Here is a 25240-nt window from a genome sequence, read left to right as displayed (position 1 = left end):
CATGCCCCCAAGCCCGGTGCCCACAACTCGGGGCTGGATGCCAGCCTCGGGGGCGTGCCCCTCCCGGGCGGCGGGGACACACCCCTAGCCCAGTGGACACAACGCAGGGGGTCCTCTGCGCATGAGCTGCAGAGGAAACACCTTTTCTTTTCTTTTTTTAAAAAATATATCTTATTGATTTTTTTATGGAGAAGAGGGGAGAGGGATAGATAGTCGGAAACATGGATGAGAGAGAAACATCGATCAGCTGCCTCCTGCACACTCCCCACTGGGGATGTGCCCCCAACCAAGGTACATGCCCTTGACCGGAATCAAACCTGGGACCCTTCAGTCTGCAGGCCGACGCTCTATCCACTGAGCCAAACCAGTTTGAGCGTAAACACCTTTTCTGACCGCGCGTTGGCTAAGCTCCCTATACGCCGCCACTTGCAGTGTTCTTGGTAACTTGGGTAATAAGAATCCAAGTAGGTGATCTAGGGTTTTTCCACCACACTCCGCTGCTGGAGGGGCTAAGAAATGTCATATCCTACCCTAGCCGGTTTGGCTCAGTGGATAGAGCCTTGGCCTGTCAACCGCAGGGTCCGGGTTCGATTCTGATCAAGGGCATGTACCTAGGTTACAGGCTCCTCCCTGGCCAGGGCCCAGGTCAGGGCTGATGCAGGAGGCAACCAATCAAAGTGTCCCTCTCACATTGATGTTTCTTTCTGTCTCTCTCTCTCTCTTCCACACTCTAAAAATCTATGTAAACATATCCTCAGGTGAGGATAAAAAAATTAAAAAAAAAAAAAGAAATGTCATATCCTATGAAAGACACATCTTGAAAATGCCTAAAGAAAGTTGTCATTTTTTCTTGGTGAAGGGACTGGAGTCCGTGTTGATGCAAACACCTTGGAGGCTGCGGTGGCTGGCAGTGGCTGCAGCAGTGGGGTGATGGGGCTGGCATCTTCCCCTGATCAGCCCGGTCACCTCCCGCAGAGGGAGGCCAGACTGCGGCTTAGGCCCGCTCCCCATGGGGAGCGGGCCTAAGCCATCAGTAGGACATCCCCTGAGGGCTCCCAGTCTGTGAGAAGGGGCAGGCTGGGCTGAGGGAACCCCCTCCCCCCCCCCCCCCCCGTGCACGAATTTCATGCACTGGGCCACTAGTATATTGATAAGGACAAACAAATGAATTTATTTGGTATTTTTCTTACATATTTACTAAAATGCATTTTACAAGAAAAAACAGGTACCTTGACGCTCCTCACCCTGCAATGTTTCCCTGGAAACACTTGTATTTCGAAGAACATGGTTTAGAAATTTCTGATATGTACCGTCATGTTCTACCTAAAATGAAAGAGGAAGTCTTACTACTATGTAGTGGGAGGGGCTCAGAACGGGCTTTCTCTTAAAAAGGGGGAGAATCATAGTAGCAACCGTTTTCTCCCAGCACTTCAGAGCTTACAAAAGTGCTTTCACCAACGTCTCATCTGGGCATCACTGTCAGCCATAAAGGCATCCCCAAGTTTGAGATGCCTGGTGTCGTACTTGATTTCCCACACTAAACCGTGAGGCCGGACTAGGTGACATGACTTGGGGAGTAGGAGACACTGCAAGTCAGGGAGTGCTGGGGGGTGGGCTGCAGCCTACCTCACAGTCTGTCATCTCCAGCCCAGCTGCCCCTAATAAATACATTCAGTCTGAGCAGCGGCTGTCTGCTGGAAGTGCAGCTTCAGGCTCACTCGCTTCACAGAGCCTTGCAGAGTCCACAATCATGGGAGCGGGAAGAAAACGCTGGACCTCTGTGCAGCCAGTCCTCCAGTGAGCTGACAGACCCGAGGTGGAGTGACAGCGACTAGTTCAGGTCCACCCAGAGCTGGGTGAGGACCAGCCCAGGCCCTTTCCTCCACTGTTTGAGGGTCGGTGTTATCAGCAGCTTCCGGCCCCTTTTGGAAGGGGAGGTGAGAGCCAGCTCACCCTAACTCCCACGCAGAGGCAGGGTAAGGGCCTGTTTTCACCCATCTCAGCTGGGCCTCATCTCCCTGTGTCCCTATAGATATCTCTGGCTGGGGAGTGAAGGCATCACACTGATCTCCAGGAGGCCAAACTTTTGTAGGTCCCTCGGGGTTGATTTTCCAGCTGCCCTGTGCCTGAGATCAACAGGGGAGTCAGTATCAGGGGAGCAATATTCACTGGAGGAAAACCTGGTGTGTCCTGCTTGGGGGTGCGCGCTGGAGGGAGCTCAGGAGCTGGAATCTGCGCGGGCCTTCCCGCCTGGAGGAGGAGGCGTTGCCTTTCCTGCGAGTCACCACGCCTCCCTGAGACCCAGTCGTGGGCGGAGTGCTCTCCTGCCCCAAGGCTAGGTCACTTCACTGCTCTGAGGAGCCGTGTGCGCCGCACCGCGCGGCCGCTGGAGGGCGCCGTTGCACCGTGGTCGGAGCACGGCGCCTGCAGCCCGCCCGCGCTGTTTCTGCCACCTTGCAAACCCAGGCCTTACGCAGAGCAGTTTTTGTTCTTTCTCCACTAGCCTCCGTCCAGCACAGCTCCCCCAGTGTTTTAGAAAGGAAGACTGAAATGAAAGGGCGTCTGCGCGGTGATTGTGGGCGGTCGTTTCCTTCCTGCGTGTGGTGTAAACCTGCTTTGATGAGGCGCTTTGAAAAGGGTGGATGCAAAGCTGGGATGGTTGGGTCCTGGATGGAGAGGCCTTCAGCGCTTCCCTGCAGTTCAGCAGAGGGAAGAGGGTGGATGGGGACGGGTGTGACTGCGCACACGAGCCTCCTGGACCCTCCTCGGTCCGCCCTGTGACCCCAGCACAGCCCAGTTTCCACAGGCGCTGCCTCATCCTTTCCGCTCCATCTGGGGTCTCATCACACCTAGCATGTGCCCTCCGGGTGCGGGGAGGCGGGCTTCCTCTTAAAAAGGGGAAATGTGTCGCTTGCAGCTCTGTGTCCTGGTAGGTGGGGCCCCTCTCACCCACCACGAGCTCTTGCGGCCCAGGTGTCCCGGCGTTTAGTGGGAAGTTGGGTGAGTGGTCCAAATCCCCAGACGCAGGCATGGTGGGAGGGTACAGTGACCTGTGTGCTGATCCTGGCAGGCAGCGCGAGTGTGGCCGACAGGTGGGCTCGGACTCCCATCTCAGGGCCACGTAGTGCGGTGAATGGGAGCGTCCCCAGTCTGTCTCTGGAGGGGGTGGGAAGAGCTGGGCCGCAGCGGGAGGGGCTGAGAACGGAGGCCTCCTGCACCTGCGGCCCCACACAGGCACTCAGAGGACTGGAGGGCAGGGAGTACCTGGAAGGGCTCCCTGCTTTCCCTCCTCACACCTTTCCCTGTCCACGGCCCTTGCCTTTGGCCTCCCAGTCACACACTGGCCCGTGGGCTGCTGAGGACGGGTCAGGATGCCTGGGGCAACCTCACCTTCCAACCCTCTTCCCCAGGCCAGAGAGCCCTGTCACCTGGCACAAAGCCTGCCTTTAACCTAATGTCTTATAAATGAAAGCCATTTGCTTTATGTCGTGGGGTAATTACAGCTAAGCAGCCCTATTAAGTGATCAGGTTGGGCGGTTGGAGGATTGTCCCAGAGGCTGGCCTCTGTTGCCCTTCTCTGGCCCGGCCTGGGCCTGGGAGCACCCTTGTTCTTTCTCTCCTCACTCAGCTCACTGTACGTCCACCACCAGCAGCCTCTGTCCCGAGCCTGCCAAGGAGAGGCCCCGGGGCAGGGGCGCATGGCTTGGAGCCCAAGACTTGGGCTCAGATGAGGTCTGTGACATTTGGCAGCCGTGTGGTCCTGGCTGTAACCCACCGGAGCCTCCGTCCCCTCACACACGACCCTACAGCTGGCGGCCTCTGGCTAGTGTGAGGGATCTTAGAGGACCGTGATGTTTTGAGCCCCTCTCCCTCATTCAGCAGCAGGCCGCCAGAGGTCAGGGCTGGAGGGGATTGGAAAGGCCATGCAGTCCTGTCCCTTCCTGTTACCTATTGGGATCCTGGGGCCCAGAGAAGCCAAGCAACTTGTTCCAGGCCACACGGCTGGTCAGCGGACAAGGGGTCTGGGACCAGGTCTCCTGCTCCTGCTCTCTCCCTGCCGACTGTCCCTCTTGTTATTTCTGAGGCCAGTTCTGGGTTATGCTGGTCTTTCTGTGCTTGTTTGCCTTCTGCTTTTGCTCCTGGCCTGACACACTTTTCTCATCCACCGGTGACTGCCCAGCCTTCGCCTGTGTTTTGTGTACATTGAATGGCTTTGCTTCATGCCTCACTTGAGTGGCTGCTGCAGAATAAAGCTGAGTGGGCCTCCTCAGCTGCAGGCCCCCGAACCTTCTGAAAGGCACCCACTGTCCCTTTGCCCGGCCCTGCTAGCCCCCCGGGCCCAGCCCATGTATGTGATGCGGTTGGTCCTGTAGAGAATCCTGCTGCTGTCTCACTTCCAGGTCTGCACCCTGTCAACCCTAGTCCTGCCGTGTCTGTTACAAGGATCTCTGGGTGCTGGGGAGTGGGCTCCCCTTATGTGAGCTGACCTATGCTATACACAGCTCTGAGGAATCCTGGGCCGAGGGGTGGGAGGAGAAAAGGCTTAGAGGAAAGTGGGCAGTTGGGAGCAGTTCCAGGGCCCCCTGGGAGCCCACCGTGACCGGCTTCTACAGAGAGTATCAACCCCAAACCTAAGGAACCATCAGAATTTTCCATGTCTCCTTTGCAGGCGTACGTTAGGTGTGGTGGGGGAATTCGAGTCTCTGCTCATTTCACGTTAACATGGGACGCAGCGTGGGGGGCATCCCATAAGCGTTTTCCTGTCTTCTGTCTTGTCTTGCGCTGACTGTATGGCTGTCGTGTAAGTTATTGTCACATTTCTTTTGTAAACTATTCTGTGGGTTTCTGAGTTTTAACACTAAATAACACCACTGAGAACATTGCGGTGTCTATGGTTTTTTCCTTCTTTTGAATTGCTCCCAGGAACCCTTCCTTAACTCTCCTCAAGGTACACTTGACAATCCTAAATGCTCCTGCACCACCAATTAATATGTGGAAGTCAGGACCCAGCAGTAATGCTCCTCGATGCTCACTCTCTTGCCTTTCTATTATAAAGAGTGTTGCCAGCTAATTTACATTGCATAATCCTGCTTTCTCTCCTCTTATGTCGTATTTCATTTTTTTAAAATGTTACTTTTAGTATTTTTTTATACATTAAATTCTGAGATATCAAAATATAGAAAAATTCAGAAAAAATGTAATAGACACTTATTTCCCTACTATATAGGTTAAACTGGAGCTAACAGTTTGCCATATTTGCTTAGATACTTTTAAAAAAAGAAATAAAATATTATAGATTTACCTGAAGCCCACCCCTAATTCTGCTCTATCCTACTCCCTCCTGAGGTGTTTGTTCTCTATCACACACAAGAAGGTAGTGTGCTTTATGGAATTTGGGGTTTTGTACCTTTACTTTTACCACATATATGTGTGTCTATAAGGAATATACACTGAGTGGACAGAGTATTATGATCTCTGAACGCATAATAATCTGGTCACTCAGTGTATATCCTATATAATAAAAGGCTAATATGCAAATTGTCCCCTCAACCAGGAGTTTGACCAGCAGGCTGGCCAGCCAACCGCCCATGTCCCCTCCCCCTGGCCAGGCTGGCCGGACCCCACCCATGCACGAATTCATGCACCGGACCTCTAATATATATATGTATATATGTATATATATATACACACACACACATACACACACACACACACACACACACACACACACTCTGAGTGGCCAGATTATTATGCGTTCAGAGATCATAATAATCTGGCCACTCAGTGTGTATTTCATTGCTTTGTATTTTAAGCAGTTATATAAATGATCTCATACACCATCCTCTTGATATTTCTTCCATATTGATACATGTAGGTCTTTGGTCCTTGTCACTGCTGTGTAGGATTTTGTTATGGGTAGAGCTCAGTTTATGCGTTGTCCCTCTGACAGATGGCAGTGTTTTGCTATCACAAACACTGCTTCAGTGACCATGCAGGGACACATCTGCATACACCCAGGTGCCTGGGTTTCTCCAGGTTCCACACCTGCAGGAGCATCTCTGGCCTGGGTGTGAGCATCTGTCCGAGATCTTGCTAAGCTCTTGTCTAGCCAGGTGGCCTCTCGCGTACCCACATTCTCCCAAGCATTGGTATAGACCCCTTTTCTTGGTGTGGGTCCTGCTACCTTGTGTCAGGAGGCAGTACCTGGAGGGCAGCTTGGGAATAGGATAGGGGGAAACTGAGGGCAAACTTGAGTGTTCCTTAGCACCGCTACAAGCTCCTGGTTGTGCAGAGACATGGACCAGTCTTCCCAGCGTTTGAAGAATCTCTGTAGGTGAGGGGAGGGAGGACGGTCCCTCCAGCTCAAGAATGAGTAGCCTTTACTCAAGTCTTGACTCAACCCCCTGGGGCTGTCTGAGCAGGCGTGGGCCCTGGCTTTGCAGCCGGCTCTCCCAGTGACCTGCTGTGTGACCTGCCCCCTCGCTGGGCTGCATCAGTGACCTGTATGGCTTCTTAGCTCTACATGGGTTGCTCTCCCACTTCTTTTACTTTTTTTGATTAGCAAAGTGGGCCCACTCTCCTGGCCACGGCGGTAGGCTGAGCCTTGGGCAGCTGGCAGGTCACAGTGGGCAGCCGTGGCCTGGCTGTCTCCTCCCTGTGGCCTGAAATGTGAAGGGGTCTGTGTTTTCATACAGCTCGAGGGAAGGGCCTCAGATCTCGGGGCTTACGGCCCAAGCTGATTATTGATGGCAGAGGGGGAGCCAAGGGCTGCTGCTGGCCCTCAGCGGACGCTCAGGAAAGCCAGAGCAAAGGAGCACGGTGCTCTTAGAGACGAGCGTTTTTAAGGTCCATGTAGCCCCATCGAGTATTGCTGCCAGGCGAACCTTCATTGAGCCGGTGTTTACTGTGTGCCTGAGAGGTGCCAGCATGGTCCCGGGACACTGATACACACTGTCTGTATCAGTGAACAACAGAGACGGAACGGGTCAAAAATCCCTGTCCTGGGCTGCTTCCATTCTGGAAGGAAGAGGCTTAGTACGCCATAAGCGTCTATAGACCTTTTATAAATAAATTCAAAATATCGTGGCAGTTAACTGGTTAAATGAGCCACTATCATTTGTCTATTGTGCTGCTTGGGACACAGTGAAGTAGCGGCTCAAAAAGGGTCAGGTTTCATTTCATCTCTCTGTTGTTCCATGATAAGCAAACAAGTAAATTATATAGTGTCCCAGGAGGTGAGTAAATCATAGGTGTGTTAGCAGGGTAAGAGGCATCTGCAGTGCGGGGCGATGGCGATTTTTCATTGGATTGGTGGGGGCACTGTTAGTGAGGCAGCTCCTGAGAGAGTATCTGGGTGGTGGGAGCTGCAAGGGGAAGGCTGGGGTGGGAGGTGCCTGGCGTGTTTGAGGAGCAGCAGCGAGGCCGGGCAGCGGAGGAGGCGGCTGGGGAATTAGGCAGGAAAGGGTGGCAGAACTGGCAGGAGGAGGCCAGATCCAGGCCAGGCCCAGGGAGGGTTCTGGCTTTGACGGAGGGATAGGCTCATCCACTTCTGGGCTTTGAGTAGAGAAGGGCCACTGGCCACTGTGTGGGAGGTAGAGTGCAGGGGAGATCCGTCTTAGCCCGGGGGGAGAGGATGCTGGCTTGTGGGGGTGGAAAAGTAGGGGGATTCTGGACCCATCCAGGAAAAGGGCCCTTAATAGTTTAGAGGAATGAGTAGGTGTTCTACACTAGAGTTTGTTCAGACATGGACTGTAGCCTCAGGGGGCAGAGCTGGGTTTGTGGTGGACATAGTCAGGGGCTCTGCCCCTGGGAAGGGAGTAGGATAGGAGAGAGGCGAAGTGGGGCCAGTCCCTAGTGACTGAGAGGTTGTTTACATTCATGAATCAGAACGGCTGGGCTCAGATCTGAGCTTTGGCCATCCACCAAGTCACGTTGGACAGGTGACTTCACCTCCCTGGCCACGGCCACCTTTACTCTGAAGCACACAAGTCATGGTGAGAATCCCATGAGCTCATGTTTGTCTGTGCTGCTGCCTGACACACATTTTGTTTTATTTCTCTGTGGTCCCACGATGAGCACGTGCCAGTGCCCAGCGGGGTTTGGCCTAGAGAAGTGCGGGGTCTGTAACACGGGCCCAGGAGGCTGCCTTAGCCTGAGGTTACAGGAAGGGGATTAGTGGGGCTGCTTTAGACAGGAATCAGTAGAACCGGTTCTGACGTCAGCCCCGTGACCTTGGGGAAGGTAGGGCTCAGTCTGTGAACACCTCCTGGTGGCCAGTCCGGCACTTGGCATTTTAAACACATCATCTCACCTGCAACAGAAGGTGATGGGAGGAAACAGAGTCTCAGAAGTCAGGTCATCTGAATGTTTCCTTCGTGGTGTTTGCCAGCATCCTAGAACGGCCTGCAGCATTACCTACTTAATATGTAGTTTCAACGGACTCACCTTCCCCCCCTCCTTTTCCTTAGCCTCTCCTTAGGTAATACTAGTACCTGTGAAATCATAGTTCTAAAGTACTTTTACTAATTATTCTAGTATTCTATATCTTACCTAATAATAGACAAACATATAAAATGACCGTACCTCTGCTACACCCACAGCCAATCAGGAGTGAATATGCAAATTAATCTGACAAAGATGACAGGTTAATTTGCATATGCAGGCGTGGAGCAGCCAGGTGGGATGGGGCGCCTGCTATGAGTGGGGGGGTGGGGGAGGGCCGGGGCGGAGGGAGCTACAGGAGTGGTGCTTTGGCTGGGAGTGAGGACTTGCAGGTTCCTGGGTGGCCAGGAGCGAGGACTTGCAGGCGCCCGGGAGCGAGGACTTGCCCAGGAGTGAGGACTTGCAGGCTCCTGGGTGGCTGGGAGTGAAGCCAGGGGAAGGAAGGCCTATTCTTGCATGAATCTTCCTTGATTGTGAATTCCGCCTCATCTCCAGGGTGTAAGGCTTCTAAGTCACCCTTAAATTCACTATAGTGAAAGAATGTCTCTTTTACAACATCACCTCTTTCAATAAAGCCAAACGCCTCCTTCATGGTACAAACTACTCCCTGACAGCAGGCTTGTTTCTTCTTCAACAGCATAATGTTTCGAGCACCCATATGTTTATTGTTATCAATTACAAAATTTATTTTATCTCTGGTTTCCAACTGAACGTTCCCTTCCTCGTCTTCAGGGGTGTAAGTCTGATAAAACACTTATTTTCCATTCATTCGGCCTTCAGGGAGGATTTCTTGCTTTATCTTCACCAGTTTAACAGCAATGGGTTTCCCAGTCCGCCGGTCAGATGATACTTCGAATTCAACATCATCTCCTACTTTTAAGTCCTGCAGGTTGCCATTATTCTGTGAACAGTGGAAGAAAAGTCTAGCTTGACGTTCTGAACACGGAATAAATGCGTAAGAGGTTAGCAGTTTTTCAATAACCCCAGTTTTGCGCAGTACTGCTGAAGTACCATTGGGGTACCCATTGCGTCCATTATTGTGGAGAAGGTTTGGATCAAAGCTCATCTCGCAGTGATAATCAAATACAAATACTACTTTCAGTAGTATTTGCTGATCCTTCTTTTTTAGCTCACGTTTCAAAGGATGAAGAAAGTTGCTAGTATTAAGAAAAAGAAAAAGAGTGAGAGAAAATGATCTATCAAGCTAATAAAGAATACAACTGCTGCTGCACCGGGCCGTCTCGCAGCACAGCACTGAAGAAAACAAAGACTGCTGGCCGCGTTGGGGAGTGCTCTTGAGTAGGCGCAAACTTCTTGTTTCAGATCAACTGTTGTGTCTTCAACTTTAGTGTGCTCTTCTTGGTCTTGTTGGTTGTTCTTTGCCTGATCTGAACTTGAAGCAGCAGTTTCAGGTGGTGAAGTCTGTTCTGTTACACTTCATACCCACAGCTCACCTCCCCTCTCCAGCGCCGCCATAAGCAGCAGGGCCCGGTATGTAGGAATAAATCTCACTTCTCTTGTGAGAGTTGTAGGCCTGGGGTGGTTTTTATTTTATTTTTTCAACCATAGAGTCTTTTATTTTTTTAATTTTATTTTTGTTGATTTCAGAGAGGAAAGGTGAAGGAGAGAGAGATAGAAACATCAGTGATGAGAGAGAATCACTGATTGGCTGCCTCCTGCATGCTCCACACTGGGGTCAAGCCTGCAACCCAGGCATGCACCCTTGACCAGAATCGAACCCGGGACCCTTCAGTCCGCAGGCCAACACTCTATCCACTGAGGCAAACCAGCTAGGCCTGGGGTGGTTTTTAAATGAAGATTCCTGAGCCTCACCCCAGACCCTGGCTCACAATCCCCGGGCTGGGTCAGGACCCAGGAGTCTGCATTTTACAAGAGTCCCCAGCGAGAGCCTCGGACCCAGGCCACCCTCCTGGTTGTTTCCTGTTGGTGTTGGGCCCTCCATCATCTTCTGTCTGGGCGGCCTTCCCACAGGTGTGGGCCTGCCTCATGTTACATTCTTCCTCGTCCTACCTACCCTGCTCAGATCAAGGTTTCAGAGAACTGGAATATGGCTCATCTCTGAGGAAGTGTTGGGAATCTGGTAGACATCCTAACATTAACTGCAGATCCTGATAACTGCAGGTGCTGCAGAAAGTGCGAATTGGAGATGAGGGGGAGGAGGACCAGACAAGGTATTCTGTGGTGACTGGACACCTGTCGTGAGGACGGCAGGAAGTGCTGTAGCTTTTGAGCTGTTAGTAAAGTGAGGATGGGTGTTGGAAATTCGACGGGCAGGTTTCTTTTTTCCTCTTCAGCTGCTTGTGGTTCTGCCTGACAAAATGGAATTATATCTAGGACAGCGGTCGCCAACCTTTCGGACCTCACAGACCACCGTGGTCCGCGCATCACTGGTTGGCGACCGCTGCTCTAGGATGTCTTGCAGAAGCGAGAACAGTCACATTACAGAGGGGCCCAACCTGTGGATTTGTATTTTCCTTATAAAAATCTATACATCAATGGTAATTTTCAGCTTTCTTATTTGAAACCAACAAATTCAGAGAATTTTTTATTTATCCTGGGAGTTTTTTGGTTTTAAAGAGAGTTAAACTTACTGGAGGTGGTCAGGAAGCACTAAGTGATATTATTCAGTCATCTGTCTGTCTGTCTATCTATCTATTTATCTATCGCTTCCTAGTCCAGGAAAACTTCATTTAAGGAAACACCTTTGAAGATACAATTTCAGGAATAATATTAAAATATAGGGCATAGTTACTCTGATGCAGCTTGCAGGTTGGGTACAAAATTTATTAGGCAACAGCTCCTAGTGACAAAGTGAGATATTGCAGCCCAGCCTTAGAGACATTCTAACCAGCAGGTTAAAGGTGACAAGAAGACTCGTATTCCTGAAGGTTTAGAATAAACCTCATGGGGAAGAAGTTCCTCTCCTGTGGGCAAAGGTTGGGTTGGGAAGTATGTGACACACCTAGGGAGGTCCCGGGGTTGGGAAGGAGCTGCGGATTCTCAGGTCTCCCAGGAACAGGCCCTGTAGAGTCAGCACTCTGTGTCCTGGAGCAGGTTGTCCTGTTGCCTTGTCCTCTCTGGATGCTTTTACCCCTGCTCATCTATTTGCTCATTCCTCTTACAGTAAGCATCTGCTGAGCTTCCACTGTGTGTGCGCAGCCTTGCTAAAGCTAGATGCATAGCTGTGAGCAAGACAGTCAAGGTCCCTCTTTCCCGGGCTGGTCGGCCTGGGAAGAGACAGGTGGTAAATGATTAGACCAGGTGTCCTCAAACTATGGCCTGCGGGCCACATGCAGGTGTTTTTGCCATTTTGTTTTTTTTACTTCAAAATAAGATATGTGCAGTGTGCATAGGAATTTGTTCATAGTTTTTTTTAAACTATAGTCCGGCCCTCCAACGGTCTGAGGGACAGTGAACTGGCCCCCTGTTTAAAAAGTTTGAGGACCCCTGGACTAGACACTTAAAAGTACATCAGGTGGTGAAAGTGCTATGGAGAAAATAAATCTGGAAATGGAATAGCCAGGAGACTGTGTGTGTGTGTGTGTGTGTGTGTGGTCAGGGGAAGGTCTTAGGAGTTGACTGACACCTGAATCACTTGAAGGCCCTAGGCATCCGAAGATTCTGGGAGGATCCTTCTGCAAGAGGAAACAGCCAGTGCAAAGGCCCTGAGGTGTAAAAGTGTTTGGCGTGCTTGTGGCATTGAAAACGGCCAGTCTGTTAGATTTTTCTTGCATTTATAGTGCAAGTAGATGAGAAAGTAATCTTTTCCTCCAGAAAAGCATTTTTCCTCCAGTTCTTGTTGGAATTGATTACTAAGATCACATAGATTAGGAATGCACTTTTGGGATCTGACCAGCCTGTGGTGGGGCCCACTCTGTTCTCATCCACAGCCTCAGAGCAGCCACTCTGTGATTTTTGTTCAGGATTGCTGTGGGCAGGGGGATGGTGGGAGACCCCTCTCTCCGAGAAGGCACAAACAGCTCCTGTTTGGGAATGTGCCAAGTACTTGTCAGGTCCCTGACAACCTGCCCTGCTTCTTGAACTGAAGGAGGCCTTTCTTCCTGTCTTCCCCGGTGCCCGGCCAGGCTGGAGGAGGTTTACACGCAGGGAACCAGCACAGGGAGCATGTTATTTCTAATTGTGAGGCAGATATCCTCACTTAGTGGCTTTTTCTGATATGTTAGCACCTCTTTAATAAAAATTGTGTTTGATCTACCTACTGGTTTGGACTGTCTTAGTAATTTTAGAAGCATGATTTGCAAATAGCTACTCCATGTTAAGCATGAAGAGTGTGGGAGGAACCTTCTGGTTGAGAACTGGGCAGCCCCTAGTGGGGATCAGGGTGTGGACTGAGAGTAGAAGGAGGCAGGACCTGGGCCCACCGTCCATTCTAGTCAGAGCACCTCAGAGCCAGGCAGCTCTGTTTATTGGCATGTGGTATCTTGGGCTCTTTATTACAGAATGTATTCTTTTCTCAGATCTAGGTATTCTTGCATGGAAAAGGCATTTTAATTGCATTGGAATGGGATGATTATGTCAGCTGTCCTTTATTGAGCTCCTGAGGAGGTAGAGTTTAAGTAATTGACCCAGGTTGTTGGAGTTAGTACCTAGAACTGTGAACCCCATGCCTGCCAGTGTTTGACTCTCAGAAGGCACCCACTTCCCATCGCTGGCATGATTTCAGCCCAAGCTGGGTGCCCATAGAGTTGGGGTGATAGCTCCATTGGCGTGGGGGGGGGTGAGTTTGTCTACCCATGCCACTGATGATGGCACACTTTCTTGGCGAGTCCAGACGGTGACACAGAATCCTTCCTGCCCAGTGTTCCAGGCAGCCCCTCGGGGCAAGTGGACGCCTGTTTGCTGTTCCCGCAGTAGGTGGGTTCCGGCCTGTGGAGGGTGCGCCAGGAATGTTAGGCGTGGGTAGGTTTCCCAGTTTTTCACGGTCACTCTTCCTTCGGCAGCTTTTCCAGGGACAGCCTCTGGCCGGCACTGCTGTCTGTGGCTGGAGGAGCTGTTGTTCCTTAAGGGCATTAGTGTTTCCTGGAAACCTGGCGTCTCCCTGTGGCCGGGCCAGCTCCCGCCACCTCCCTTCTTGGCTCCTCCAGAGCCTGGCTGACCTGGTTCCCTCCCAGTGGGGCCCGTCAAGTGATAAATGCGCTTTCTCCACCAAGTTGAGCTCAGGCTTGGCATGGCTTCATGTCCCCGGTGAACGTTTAGGGGAGCAGTGGCCTGGTTCTTCAGACCTTCGGTGCCAGCAAGCCCAGGGCCAGGCTCGCAGCAACGTCTGCCCGTGCCTGGCACCAGGCCTGCTGTCCTGGCTGCTCTGGCCCCCCCGCTGGGCGTGCGGGGAACGTGCTGTGCATGGTGGCTGTGAGGCAGCCGTTCCCTCTCCCCACCCCCACCTCGCCCTTTATTTAAAGAGTCGAGACTTTTCGAAATCTCACGTTACACACCGCCCTCTCAACTGCACGCTTTACTTCGGACAGCAAAGGACAGTTGGAGAACACCTCGCCTGAGACAACCTGTCATTACTGAATTTGGGTGCTTCTACAAGTCACGTGGCAGCATTCATCAAGACGAAAAGGAGGCAAAGAAATGTAACAGATTTAGTCCTTATTCCTGGGGTTTGGATCTCATAAGTACAAATGTGGAATATGGATATAAGTGAGCCTCTAAAAATCACTTAGAGGAAGGTAGTAAGTGGCTACAAATATATGATTATAGGCTTATGAAAAACCCACTGTCTTAATGATATGAACATGGGTTCTTGTGGGATGGGATGCCATTTCCAATGACAACATCCTACTTAATTTCACACGGAGCTGGAGCTAACATCTTAAATGGATGACCAGGATGATGTGTTCCGGAAAACTGCCTGGATGACTCAGCTGGATTCTGGGGTTGGTAAAGGCCTTATGGGTGAGGATGCACATGAAGAGTTCAAAAAGAAGTGATTTTATTAGCTGGGTGTTGGAGAAATAATATTTTATGATTAATATTTTCATTTTAAATATACATATAAATGAATATATATACATGTGTATATATATATATATATATATATATATACATATGTTACAAATAGTGGTTTGACTTTTTAATCTATTTCCCTAATGATCACATAGCCTGTAAATAAACGATCACGTAGTTTACTTAGCCGTGGCCGGTGTGGCTCAGTTGGTTCGGAGTCATCCTGTGCACCAGGGGTTGCCAGTTCGATTCCTGGTCAAGGGCACATTCCCAGGTTGTGGCTTGATCCCCTGTAAGGGGGGTATAGGAGGCAGCTGATCGATGTACTCTCATTGATGTTTTTCTCTCCTGGTCCTTCTCCCTTCCTCTCTCTCTAAAATAAATAAACCATTCTTTTTTTTTTAAAATATGTTTTTATTGATTTTTAAAGAGAGGAAGGGGATAGAGAGCTAGAATCAGGGATGAGAGAGGGGCATCATGGCTGTCTCCTGCATGCACCCCTACTGGGGATCGAGCTCGCAATCCTGGCATGTGCCCTGACCAGGAACTGAATCGGTGATCTCTTAGTTCCTGGATCGACCGCTGAGCCACATCGGCCGGGCTAAATAAACCATTCTTTTAAAAAAATCACATAGTCAAGCTGGTGCAAACCACTCTTGGGTCTCATTGGCCAGTTGCCTTCACTATGGGAGTCACCTTATATTCCTGATTTTCTAGGTTACATGGTAATTCTTTTCGCCGCCTCTGATGTGAGGGATTTGAAAGGGAGGAGGAACGGAGGGAGGGTGGCATTTTCTCTGCCCCCTCCCTCTATTTTTCTCTTTTTCCATTGCTCTTGCTTCTTTGCACCTTCCTGGCACTAGACCCTGGGCAGGGCGGCGGCCTCAGAGTGCCAGACTCCGGCCTTGCCCTCGGGAGATCACGGTTTGCAACCTATTTTAGACATTGGGAGGCCTGGGTGTTGTGATTCACACTTGCAGTGTCTGTGGTTTGCTTCTTGCTGCATAAAGTGTACTCCACGGAACGTATTAATTTACTTTAAGTAGATTTATTATATGAAATATTCATTGGAGCAGGCTTTACCGTACAGCATTTGGAACAATGTACTAAGTACAGTTTGTCCTCATAAATCCATTAATGCTGATGGGATGTAATTGTCTCCTGTGAAACTTTGGGTGAGATGGGGGCTTGTAGGGGGGAATCTGGCTGCTGAAGTCTCTGTCTCCCTTGTCTTGGCTGTGGCAGGCCCTGCTCGCTCTGTGTGTGTGTGTGTGTGTGTGTGTGTGTGTTTCTACATAGCCATTCTCTCCTTTTTTAATGAGTGCAGAGGCTTCCAATTCTGTGAGAGCCCTCTTGTCAGCTCCAGTTTCTTGTAAAATTCTAGGTCCCGGCAGTGGTAATGAGGCTCACAGGGAAAAGCTGGCTCATGAGTGAAGACTGACCTGCGAGGAGAGGGATTCAGGGACCGTGGAGGGAGGTGGGGGCAGGATGCCAACACTCAGGACTAATAAGGGCAGCGTGGCAACCCCTGAGCTGGTGCTTTATCTGCCTGTCCCAGGTGGTCCACAGCCACCATAGGAGGTAGGTGTTGTCATTTCTGTATTTGAGGCTCAGAGAGGTTTAGTAAGTTACCCAAAGTGCGGTCCATTTAGTTCAGCAAACGTGTACTGATTCGTGGCCTGCCATGGGGCCAAGGGCCGGGCACAGGGCACAAAGCAGTCACAGCTTCTGGCCTCACGGAGTGCCCATCAGCGGACAGAGAAGCAGACCTGCAGAGGAGCCAGACAGGGAGGTGGAGCCTCCCCCTGTGGATAGAGGGTGCACACGAGGGCGTGTTGAGTCGTGGGAGGCTGTGTAAAGGCTGGGGTAGGTGTCCAAGCAAGGTTGGAAGACTGGATAGGAGTTTATCAGGCAGATGGAGGCTGGCAGGAAGGGGTAGGGCTGGGAGAGGGGGCTCCAGCCAGTTCAAAGAGCTGGTACAAATATGCAGGGACATAGGACACTGCGCTGTGGTGGGCAGGGTGAGGACTGCTGCATTTAGTTCTGCCCCATCCCTGGAGGAGGGAGGGCGGGAAGGGTGGATAGCCAGAGCCGCTAGTGCAGGGCCTCATGGGCCGCGCTGGGGAACTAGGACTGTAACCGAGGGCCATGAGGAGCCATCGGAGGATGTGAAGCCAAGGAAAGAGAAATGAGTTTGTATGGACAGAAGATTACCTGAGAGGCACACTAGAAGCGGTTGGAGGGGGCATGGCAGGGGACACCTGTCAGGGTTTGTGATGCCTGTGTAGTCAGGAAGTCACGGGGGTGCAGGCAGGTCCTGGTGGGTGGGAGGGGAAAGATATGATTTGGTATCTGCTGGGAAACTGTGGAGCTGGCCTGAATTCCCATCTCGGGTTAAGAGGCCACAAAAAAGAAAAAGTCAAAAAGTATAAGAAAAAAAGCAGTCAGAAAAAGGGTAACGGAAAGTAGTGCATTGGAAATGTTAAGGCATTTAAAAAAGACTTTTCTAAAGACATAAAAGATTTAAAGGGTTATAGTTGGGGAATGATGAGGACTAAAGCCATATAAGTTTCTCTGAGTTTAATAGTATTTTAGAAATTTAAGTAGACCCAAGGCCAAAAGCAAACACTTAAGTGAGTTCAGATCAAAACAGGTTTCTGGCCCAAAGCAGAACCTAACGTAGGGAAAAGCAGGCAGGGTGGCTTACCACCGCGGCAGGGCTCGAGAGGCTCGGCCACCGAAGGCTCGGCGAGTGCAGGCTGGGCAGGTGGCACCTGGAACTGGGCCAGGAAGGGACCTGGGCAGGGTGAATGGCGGAATGCACCCCACCTGCTTGAGAACTTCTTGGGCACCACCCACACCCGTGTTTTCTCCTGCTGGCACGGCCACGACAACGGGAGCAAGCCAGTCAGCGGATTTGCGTGACCCCTCCCCCGTGACTATTGGCGCGCTGTTCAGGTAGGTTCTTGGCCCCGGCGTCGGTGTGGTGGTGGCTGAGCAGCATGTGGCAGCCTCCAGGCTGGTCCTGTTCTGTTGGCTGCCCGGGAAGAGGAGGTGGAAGGGTCATCAGCAGATCTCTTGTGAGGGGGTTAGGGGGAGGAAGAATATCTGGGCTTCTGGCTTGGGCTGCATTTATTGTGCACAGCGGGGTGCTCTAGATGTTGTGGGGAGCATGGGGCAGCAGGGAAAACTTCCAAGAAATATGTGAGCAGAGTGCATGGTTACTTGGTATCTTGAATGAGGCTGGGGCTCCATGAGGAATGGACTTAAATATGGATTAATGTCTAATAAAGAAACCAGCTCAGTAGGGTCTTATTGGTATGTTGTCCACTCTAGTCACTGGTTCTGCTGATGTCTTCCTCCCCATTTGGTTGCTGTTAAGGAAGGAAGGTGCATTTATAGTGGGAAGAGCACGGGGCTTGGAAATGGGACCAGTGTTCAAGTTCTGGCTCTGCTACTTGTGAGCGAGGTGACCCTAGGCAAGTGTAACCTCTGTGAGCATCTGCTCTCTGGTTTGTAATTGGGAGCTGGAATAGTGATGTCGCCTCCCTGAGGTCCCAGGTGGTCATGGGGATCGGTATGTGTACGTGAGAATAAACTGCAGAATTCTGGTGGACCCTCAGTGTTCTGAGGTTAGTCCTTACACCTCTCACAGCACCTCCAAGACGTCAGGACACTCACGAAGTGCTGATTGGGTCAGTGGGTGCATTTCCTGTGGCTTTAGGCATTTTCCAGGGCCCCTGCCACTGTTCACCCTGTTGGACAGGGAAGTGGGGCACCTGACTGGCCTGTGGAATGTGTCGTGGCCACCAGGGCCAGCTACTCAGATGTGCTGAGGGTCCTAACTTCAGGACGAGACAGTTCCACATGGTTTCCAGTCACTGGGCTCAGAGCTCCCTTCAGGATGGCCCATCTTGAAGTTCAGACACCGGAAGCAGACTGGGGGCTGCTCCCATTCCTGGCCTCGCTCCCCTCCTCTTCCACTACGCCCCCCACGTGCGTGCCTGCACACCCTTCATGCGTGATGTCCCCGTCCCCGTAGCCAGCTCCTGCCGATTTCCCATCAGCAGTTCCTTACCTCTCGCTTGGGACCCCCAGCTGGTGACCGTGGAGAGGCACTGTCTGTCTCCCTCTGCGGGTCCCGTGTGTGCCGGGCGTCTGGAGCCGGCTTGCTCACTCCGTGTTTCCTCCTGCCCCGCTGCAGGTGGTCTTCCACGATGTCGCCGTGCTGACGGACAAGCTCTTCCCCATCGTGGAGGCCATGCAGAAGCACTTCAGCGCCGGCTCCGGGACCTACTACAGCGACTCCATCTTCTTCCTCTCAGTTGCCATGCACCAGATCATGCCCAAAGGTAACCTGGGCTGCTAGCCCCTGGTGTTGATGTTTGCCTCTGTTTCCCTGGATTGGAGGAGCTCCACTAAAACACAAAGAGAGGGTGAGGGGCCAGCAATGCCCTGTATGCAACAGCTTCCTGCACAGAGAATCAAGGGGGGGGGGGGCCAGGTTGCATAGCTCCCATGGTATGAGTGGTGCTGTGTGGTCCAGGGCAGCTGGGCTCCCTGCCCCTTGCATGCGACCAGCCTCTGGGACTCTGTTCATCTGATAAATGGCAGGTAGGGCTTGGTGACCCTCCATCCAGATCTGTGATCCTGTTCTTTCTAGTTTGAATCTGTACTTATCTGACTTTAAAATATCAAATCTAGATGTGAGAGGTGCAAGATTATGACTGAATAGGACTTCTTTGGAAACTCTGATACCCAATTAAAGGATTTGCTAGGTTTCGGTCCCTCCAGGGCAGAAGAACTGTGGTGTGTGGTAGGTCCACCTTGTGTGGGAGTGCTGGCAGGTTTGGTCATCCTTGGATTAGAAGCCTTGGGGGTGTCCTCACTCGAGGGGTGTCCCTAGAGATTGCCCACTTTCTGGCCATGGTGAACCACATGACCTGAGCCTTTTAGGGGTGAGGAGGGGAGTTTTGGGGTCATTGCCGAGGGGACAGCCAGGACACTTGGTGGAGGCCTGCTGCTCTGGCCCAGCAGACCAGAAGTGAAAGGGGTTTGAAGGGCCCTGGTAAGCTAGGAATTCAGGAATTGGAGGTTGAAGCTGGGCTTTGTTGGTGGGTTGCACACCACAGAGACATCTAGACTTTGTCTCCACAAAGCAAGCTCCTGCGGCACGGAGGCCCCTGGATGTTCTCTTAGCTGCAAGGCAAGGGCTCACGAGCCTCCCTAGTAGGGGCCCAAGGAGAGAGGAGACGAGCTCACCACAAGGGCACCGGGAGAAGAGCAAGCATTTGTGATTCTTCACAGAAACCAGGCGTGGCTCTGCCAGCTCTGGTCCTCTCACCCACCCTTCGAGGTCACAGATGAGAGAGACTGAGGACTCGAGTGGCCTGCCCAGGGTCATACAGCCATGTAAGTGGCAGGGCTGTCTGACATGGAGGCCTAATTCTGTAAGTAGCAGTTAGTTCCACCCCCTCGGGCGGGCTGCAGGGGCTGTCTCTCTCTGGGCAGGCCTGGTGCAGGTGCTCAGGCTGGAGGAAGGTGTGTTCCTGCTCTCCTGGGTTCTAGGGGGGAAAGACAGACATAGATGCTGGTTCTAATTCTGCCCCTAAGTGCTTGTGTGCCTTTTGCTGAGCCAATTTGCCTTTGTAGGCCTCAGATTCCCCACCTGTGAATGATGAGGCTGATCTAGTGAGCTGCTTTGATCGGAAGAGTCCAGGGCCACAGGAACCCCCTTGGGGGTTCTGTAGTTTGGGGAGCCAAGGGAAGAGCAGTTCTACCCTCCCCCACCTCTCCTGTCCCCACCTTCACCCCTAGGAGCCCATGGATTGCTGTGTAGACCAGGCTGTGGAGCAGGATTCTATTTGGTCGAAGAGTTCCACGATTAATCTAGTTTAAAAGTGTCGACTAGATGGATCCTTACGGCCTGACCAGCCCCGTTGTCCCACATGCGTGATTGGCTTTGAAGGAAACGTTGTGACTGAAGAGCTGACAGGAGTTAGCAGAAGCCTGGGAGGAGGCCTGACCTTCGTTTTCCTCCCTTCTGTGTGCTAGACTCCAGGCCAGCTTATGCTTTGAAGCACCAGAGGGAGGGGAAATAGATAATCCTCCTTGTGGATTATTGGGGTGAGAAGATATTTCTGCCTCACTGTGTCAGGGAGGGCCAGGCAGTGAATTGTGAAGTGTGGATGACAAGGGTTAGGGGGCCCCGGGCTGCTGTCCCTCTGTCTCTGGCTGTCCTGCCGGGCTTGGGCTCGGGCTCGGGCTCGCCTGGGAGGGATGTCTGCAGGGACACGGCTGTGGCCAGAGCTTTGCTGGCTTGCCGTAGATCAGATCCTTGGTGTCCCTCAAGTGCTGTCCATGCCTCTGGACCGCAGACGGTGGGGAAGGAGCTGTGTGAGGTGGGCAGCGGGCAGACCCAATGCCAGTCTTTCCTGGGTTTCTCCAGACGAATGATAGTGTGCCGGCAGAGATTCATTTCTACAGCTGCCCCAAGTGTGCTTCCTAAGAAGAGAGTTGTTAGGAGTTACTAAAACCTGACATTCATAAAAGGAAACAAGCAGCCCGGAGCTGCCGCAGGCGGGGTTCTGCCGAGTGATCTAGCTGCGGCACGCCGTGGCTGCGTGCGGACCTCCTTCTGGGCCGACCTTCGGAATTCCCGCAGTGTGCCCTGGGATGCTTTGTTTTCAGGCACCGTTAGTCTCAGTTTTGTCACGGCTCGTTATTGCTGCCTTTTTTGTATTCATTATTTTAAGTCATAGAAGTTGCTGTTGTTTTGGGCTTTGTTGATGAATTTGTTCCCGTGCAATTGGTGCTATTTTGGTTCACAGTGTTCTTTTTCTCCTGGAAAGTGAGAATGGAGCATGGGTGGGTCATAAACTCTTGGTCCCACCCAGGAAGGCTGAGTCAGAAAAGCTCTGAGTTATGTCTTAGGAGGTCCCGTCTGGTGTTTGCCCCAGAAATCCAGGTTACTTCTCTGTGTCCAAGCCTCTTCTTTCCCCACCCTCCACAGCATTAGGATTGCCCTTCTGTACTCAAACTACCTTTAAACTAGTTTTAAAAGCAACACTCATTCACAAGAGAAAATCTGAAAACTACATTAAAATAGAAAAACAGTTATCCCTTTACTGATACATAAACATCATCACTATTCTTGATTATCTTATATTTTCCCAACATGTAGCTTTTTAATAATTTAGGCTAAGTAGGAGGCATATTCTATATTTAAAGCATTCAGAGTGTTTTTAACATATCAAAGTATAAAATTGAACCTTAATTTAAACTAAAATATGAAAGGACAGCAGTAAAGCTGTGTCTCATGACATTTTCAGTTCATGTTGCTCATCACCAGTTTCTGTGTAATCATAGTCTTTGAGCATTTTTTGAATGGTTTCACTGAGTTCATTTTTATCATTTCCCTGTTCTTAGCTACCTAGATAGTTCTGTTTTTTTTCTATGATCATAAATTATACTGTGATGAATATCCACATGTGTAAAGATTTTATTTTCTAATTAGGATTATTTCCTTACTAGAGGCCCAGTACACAAATTCGTGCATGGGTGGGGCCACCCCTGATCAGGGTGGGGGGGCAATTGGGAGTGGGGCCGGCTGGCGGGAAGGGCGTAGGCGGTTGGCCAGCCAGCCCCGCCCCCTGGCCGAACTCCCGGTTGAACTGATGGAGGGGACAATTTGCATATTGGCCTTTTATTATATAGGACTAGAGGCCCGGCACACGAAATTCGTGTGTGGTTACAGTCCCTAGGCCTGGCCTGTGATCAGGGCCATCTTCCCCAGCTGTCCACAGCCGGCCCCGCCCCCCGCCACCACCCACCCCGGTTCCCCGTTCGCCATCGGGTGATCGGTGCTTGGTGGCCGAGGTAAGGGACTGAGAGGTTGGCTGTTCCTGCCCGCTTGCTGGCCCCGCCCCACTCCCACAGCGGGTGGCCATCAGGCGATCAGAGCCTGCTGGCCAGGGGAAGGGACCAAGAGGTGGTCAGTGCGCCTCATAGTGACTGGTCCAGCGATTGTTCTGGTCTTCTGCCATTAGGGTCAATTTGCATATTACCCTTTTATTATATAGGATAGAGGCCTGGTGCATGGGTGGGGGCTGGCTGGCTTGCCTTGAAGGGGGTCCCCGATCAGGGTGGGGGTCCCCACTGGGGGTGGGGCCAGCCTGGGCGAGGGGCCACCGGCGGTTTGTAGGCCAGCCAAGCCCCCAGCTTTGTCAGGAAGGAGGTCTGGAAGACATCCAGTCTAATTAGCATATTACCCTTTTATTAGTATGGATAACTCCCCACGGGTGGAATTACTGGGCCAGAGGTGATACTTACAGAGCCCGCCTATGTCAACTGCCCCCCCTCCCCAGCCTGCACGAGTGAGGTTCTGTACCTTTTTTAATCCCACTCATGTTTGACCTCTTGGAGGGCCCTCAGGCAGCCACATATGAGCTCAGGACAGTTGCTGTTCCCACGTGACAGGAGAGGAAGGGAGGAGCTGAGGTCAGGCCATTTCTCCAAGCTTTAGGGAGAGCCGGGCCTCCTGTCTGGGTTTCGGATGCCTTGACCCGGGCTTATTCTGATGGCCAGACCTGAATGCCCAGCCTCTCACACCCACACAGTGCCTTGAAGCTTACAAAACCTTTCTCCTCTCCTCCCCTCTCCTCTCCTCCTCGGCCCCTCGCTGCAGCCCTCAGTCCCCCTCGAAGCAGCGCCACCCAGACCATGTCTGCAGAGTGAGGAGCGAGAGGGCCCTGCACACTGGCTCTGCTTTTGGTCAGAGCTTCCTTTTCCTTCTGTTGCTTGCTGGAAGGGTCACGTGTGGCTGGCTGGTCCTGCGGCTCACACTTGCCCGTCCATGTGTCCTTCACAGACATGCAGCCACTCTCTGCTCCTCACTCACACCCACAGGGCTTTTATCTCCTCCCGCCGCTGGTGTTAGGTTTGTCACCGTTGGAAGCATCTTACGCAATGGAAAAGAAAACATTTTTGCCCAACTGGAGCTGGAGGGCGTGAATAGCAGCTCCACAGGGACTGCAGCTTCCCTCTCCTGTGTACACAGCTCCGAGGAGCTGTTGGCTCTGGATTACTGACATGGCCATAAAAACGGCCCTTATCAAGACGGAGCCACGATGCCTGGCATCTGAGTGTGACGGGTTTTCCCTGGGCAGGGAGGGCAGGGAGGGCAGGGAGGGCAGGGAGGGCAGCGAGGGCAGGGAGGGCAGGGAGGGCAGGGAGGGCAGCGAGGGCAGGGAGGGCAGGGGCCCAGACAGTCGGCAATGTGTAAAGCTTGCCGGAAGCCCCTGGAGACGTTCCTGTAAGGCTCCTGTCCTGTCGTCAGCCCTTTGCCAACAGACATCCTCAGCCAGGGGTCTGGTGTCTGTGTAACATGGTGCTGGCCATTCTGGTGTCTCAGGGATGTTTGCTGAGTTGCTGCTTCATGGACTCATGGTGGGGGCGGGGGGTGGCATGGTCTAGCAATTAGGCAGGATGTCATGAAGGCCACAAGAGAAGCCACACAACGCTGAGGGTTTCAGAAGAGGATGAGTTACAGGCATTTGGCAAGAAGGAGGGGGACTTCCTGGGGGAGGTGACACCAGAGCTTTGAAGGGTGGGTAACGTTGCGCTGTGTGCAGTTTGGCAGTTGGGAAGCGTTGTGTCTGTTTGGAAAATAGCAGACCGAGGAGGGCACGTGTTGGGAAGCAGTGGGAGAGAAGATGGTCAAGGGAGGTTAGCATGTGCTGTGCAAGCTTGGATGCCAGGCTGAGGGCTGCCCCCAGACACAGGAGACAAGGCATTTTTGGCAGGGAGGAACCTGACCAGATCCATGCTTTAGGAAAGTTGACGTGTCTGAGATAGGGAGTGGATCTCAGGGGAGATGTTGGGGTCCAGCTGCATACCTTTTTTGAAAGTCTGCTGAGGCAGGAATTATGGACAGGCTAACTCCCTGGCCTCAAGCAGCAGCTAATCTAGTATGTGCATGTGTACATGTGTGTGCATACATGCTTATGTGTACCAAGCATGAACACATACAGAAAGTGCGCTTTAGTGTCTGCTGAGACCTGACCGGCATTCCCAGCTCTTGCACAGCCTCCCTCTTTTCATGAGAGCGTAGGGACAACAAAGGTCATTACACTGGCTGCTGCAGGAACGGTTATGAACTAGCTTGTAGCTTTTAGCAACTCTGTGGGTTCAGAAAAGAGGAAATGAAGTTATGAGAGTAGGCAGAGCTACAATTATGGGTCAAACTCCTGTAGAACCAAATGCAAATAATCCTACCATGGAATCACTTGCCTGTCAGTCCTTTGCACTTTAGTATGAATTATCCCCATCTGATTGCTGTCCTCTGAACACTGAATTGAGATAGATGCCCAGAGATGAGTGGTATGTTTGTTGGATAGATAAATCAGGTTGAAGGAAAGGTTGAAAGAAGGAAGAAAAAGTATTTTGGAACCTAGTGTATCCTGGGGCCTTTGGAGATAGGCTCACATTTACCTTGACAAACCTCTGAGTCTAGGCAGATGGATGTAGGGAAGAGAGAGGCCGACTACCTGATTCAGACCTAGTTGAGGTCTGAGCCCTAGAAAGGTTGAGGAAATGCTGTTTCCCTCTCTAGCACTTTCCTTCATGCACCCCATGAGTCTTGTCCCTGGGCCCTAGAACCCACACCTGGTCAATAGAGCTAGGCTTTAGCCACAGTTTGCATCACCTTGGCTTCTGTAGGCCAGCCTGGGTACCTGACCGTTTTACCACGGTTTCTGTTGGTGTGGGGGCTATAGAAATTGCAGTTGATTGACTTCCTGATGAGCTT

At 51.8% G+C, this 25240-nt stretch overlaps 1 protein-coding gene across 1 annotated transcript in view; it reads left to right on the top strand.

Annotated features, from left to right (window-relative positions):
- The window catches only part of XXYLT1 (xyloside xylosyltransferase 1), a 161777-nt gene that overhangs the window by 9437 nt on the left and 127100 nt on the right, over positions 1 to 25240 (top strand). The window contains exon 2 of the mRNA XM_079765753.1: positions 18638 to 18785. Coding sequence (XP_079621879.1) covers positions 18638 to 18785 — 148 coding nt within the window. The remainder of the gene's footprint in view (positions 1 to 18637; positions 18786 to 25240) is intronic.

Source organism: Cnephaeus nilssonii (genome assembly GCF_951640355.1).
Source record: "Cnephaeus nilssonii genome assembly, chromosome: 3".
NCBI lineage: Eukaryota > Metazoa > Chordata > Mammalia > Chiroptera > Vespertilionidae > Cnephaeus > Cnephaeus nilssonii.
Note: the sequence above shows the minus strand (reverse complement) of the source record. Positions and strands in the feature narration are given on the sequence as shown.